General features: G+C 69.3%; 1 protein-coding gene across 1 annotated transcript in view; it reads left to right on the top strand.

The window, feature by feature from the left end:
• LOC106887833 (11-cis retinol dehydrogenase-like) overlaps positions 1–3,175 on the top strand; it is a gene marked incomplete at its 3' end in the record, with an annotated part of 25,124 nt that overhangs the window by 21,525 nt on the left and 424 nt on the right. Inside the window, exon 3 of the mRNA XM_014941594.1 lies at positions 1,650–1,907. Within this exon, the coding sequence (XP_014797080.1) occupies positions 1,650–1,907 (258 nt within the window). The remainder of the gene's footprint in view (positions 1–1,649; positions 1,908–3,175) is intronic.

Here is a 3,175-nt window from a genome sequence, read left to right as displayed (position 1 = left end):
GGGGGGGGGCATGGGGTCCCAGAGGACAAGCTATGGGGCAGGATGGGGTTCCAGAGAGGTGCTGGGGGGCAGGATGGGACCTGAGGGAAGTACAGGGGGGACATGGGCTCCCTGGGAAGGTGCTATGGGGCAGGATGGGGACCCGGGGAGGTGCCGGGGGGGACATGGGGTCCCAGGGGACATGCTATGGGGCAGGTTAGGGTCCCAGGGAGGTGCAGGTGGAGACATGGGGTCCCACAGAGGGTGTTGGGGGGCAGGACGGGACCCAGGGAGGAGCTGGGGGGGGCAGGATGGGACCCCAGAAGGGGCTGGTGAGGAGCAGGATGGGCGGTCCCAGAAGAGACGCTGTGGGGTGAGAGGACGGGACCCCCAAGGGGTGCTATAGGGCAAGACGTGGACCTCCATAGTGGGCATGTAGGGCAGGACAGGTCCCTGGGTAGGAGGTACAGGGGGGTCCCACCAGAGCGTCCCAAGGTGAAGGACAAGGGGCTCTGGGGCAAGAAAGGTGCTGTGGGGCAGGTGGGGGTCCCTGGAGAGGGGCTGGGAGGGCCTACGAGGTGCTGTGGGGCAGATGGGGGTCCCCGGAGAGAGGCTGGGAGGGCCTACGAGGTGCTGTGGGGCAGGTGGGGGTCCCTGGAGAGGGGCTGGGAGGGCCTACAAGGTGCTGTGGGGCAGATGGGGGTCCCCGGAGAGAGGCTGGGAGGGCCTACAAGGTGCTGTGGGGCAGGTGGGGGTCCCTGGAGAGGGGCTGGGAGGGCCTACAAGGTGCTGTGGGGCAGATGGGGGTCCCCGGAGAGGGGCTGGGAGGGCCTACAAGGTGCTGTGGGGCAGGTGGGGGTCCCTGGAGAGGGGCTGGGAGGGCCTACAAGGTGCTGTGGGGCAGATGGGGGTCCCCGGAGAGGGGCTGGGAGGGCCTACAAGGTGCTGTGGGGCAGATGGGGGTCCCTGGAGAGGGGCTGGGAGGGCCTACAAGGTGCTGTGGGGCAGGTGGGGGTCCCTGGAGAGGGGCTGGGAGGGCCTACAAGGTGCTGTGGGGCAGATGGGGGTCCCCGGAGAGGGGCTGGGAGGGCCTACAAGGTGCTGTGGGGCAGGTGGGGGTCCCTGGAGAGGGGCTGGGAGGGCCTACAAGGTGCTGTGGGGCAGATGGGGGTCCCCGGAGAGGGGCTGGGAGGGCCTACAAGGTGCTGTGGGGCAGATGGGGGTCCCTGGAGAGGGGCTGGGAGGGCCTACAAGGTGCTGTGGGGCAGATGGGGGTCCCCGGAGAGGGGCTGGGAGGGCCTACAAGGTGCTGTGGGGCAGATGGGGGTCCCTGGAGAGGGGCTGGGAGGGCCTACAAGGTGCTGTGGGGCAGATGGGGGTCCCTGGAGAGGGGCCGGGAGGGCCTACAAGGTGCTGTGGGGCAGATGGGGGTCCCTGGAGAGGGGCTGGGAAGGCCTACAAGGTGCTGTGGGGCAGATGGGGGTCCCTGGAGAGGGGCCGGGAGGGCCTACAAGGTGCTGTGGGGCAGATGGGGGTCCCTGGAGAGGGCCTACGAGGTGCTGTGGGGCAGGATGGAGAGGAAGGTCCCACCAGGGAGTGCTGGGGGAGGCACCATGGGGCAGGGACACCCCAGAGGGGATGGTGGCCACCATCCTGACCACCCCCTCAAGGTCTCTTTGGGCTGGTGAACAACGCGGGGGTGGCCAACCCCATCGGCCCCACGGAGTGGATGGGGCTGGAGGACTACCGCCGGGTGATGGCCGTCAACGCCTTCGGGGCCATCGAGGTGACGCTGCAGTTCCTGCCGCTGCTGAAGCGGGCGCGGGGCCGGGTGGTCAACACCTCCAGCGTCCTGGGCCGCCTCTCGGCCAACGGCGGCGGCTACTGCATCTCCAAGTACTGCGTGGAGGCCTTCTCCGACAGCCCCCCCCCCAACCCAGTATCCTCCCCTCTCCCAGCCCCACGGCATCCCTCCAACCGGTGGTGGGCTCCTGGTGGGGCTGGGGACGCAGCCCACCCACCCCTCGGTGTTCCCCCAGCCCCATGGCGTCCTCCCAGCTGGTGGTGGGCTCACAGTAGGGTTGGGGACACAGCCCACCCACCCCACAGTGTCCCCCCAGCTGGTGGTGGGCTCACAGCCCACCCTCCCACTGGCACTGGAAGGACTGGAGTGGGCTGGTGGGCTCCCGGTGGGGCTGGAGACACAACTCACCCACACCACGGCTGGTGATGGGCTCCTGGTGGGGCTGGGGACACAGCCCACCCACCCACTGGTACTGGGGGGGACTGGAGGGGACTGGTGGTGGGCTCCCAGTGGGGCTGGAGGGGGCTGGTGGTCTCCCAGTAGGACTAGGGATGCAGCCCAACTACCCACTGGCACTGGGGGGGCTGGACTAGGCTTGTGCAGGGGCTCCCAGTTGGACTGGTGGGCTCCTGGTGGGGCTGGGGACACAGCCCACCCACCCCACAGTGTCCTCCCAGCTGGTGGTGAGCTCCCAGCCCACCTTCCCGCTGGCACTGGAAGGACTGGAGTGGGCTGGTGGGCTCCCGGTGGGGCTGGGGATGCAGCCCACCCACCCACAGGCACTGGGGGGGCTGGACTAGGCTGGTGGTGGGGTCCCAGTTGGGTTGGTGGGCTCCTGGTGGGGCTGGGGTTGCAGCCCAGCCACCCCACGGTGTCCTCACAGCTGGTGGTGGGCTCACAGCCCACCCTCCCACTGGTACTGGGGGGACTGGAGTGGACTGGTGGTGGGCTCCCAGTGGGACTGGAGGGGGCTGGTGGGCTCCCAGTAGGGCTGGGGGTGCAGCCCACCCACCCACTGGTACTGGGGCGGCTGGACCATACTGGTGGTGGGCTTCCAGTGGGGTTGGAGATGCAGCCCACCTACCCCACAGTGTCCTCCCAGCTGGTGGTGGGCTCACAGCCCACCCTCCCACTGGCACTGGAAGGACTGGAGTAGACTGGTGGGCTCCCGGTGGGGCTGGGGATGCAGCCCACCCACCCACTGGCACTGGGGGGGTTGGACTAGGCTGATGCAGGGGCTCCCAGTTGGGGTGGACTGGGCTGGTGGGGGGCTCCCAGTTGGGCTGGTGGGCTCCCAGTGGGGCTGGGGACACAGCCCACCCACCCCACAGTGTCCCCCCAACTGGTGGTGGGCTCCCAGTAGGGTTGGGGATGCAGCCCACCCACCCACTG

This window comes from Calidris pugnax, unplaced genomic scaffold (genome assembly GCF_001431845.1).
Source record: "Calidris pugnax isolate Ruff unplaced genomic scaffold, ASM143184v1 scaffold126, whole genome shotgun sequence".
Classification (NCBI taxonomy): Eukaryota; Metazoa; Chordata; class Aves; order Charadriiformes; family Scolopacidae; genus Calidris; species Calidris pugnax.
This window is presented reverse-complemented; position numbering and strand designations above follow the sequence as displayed.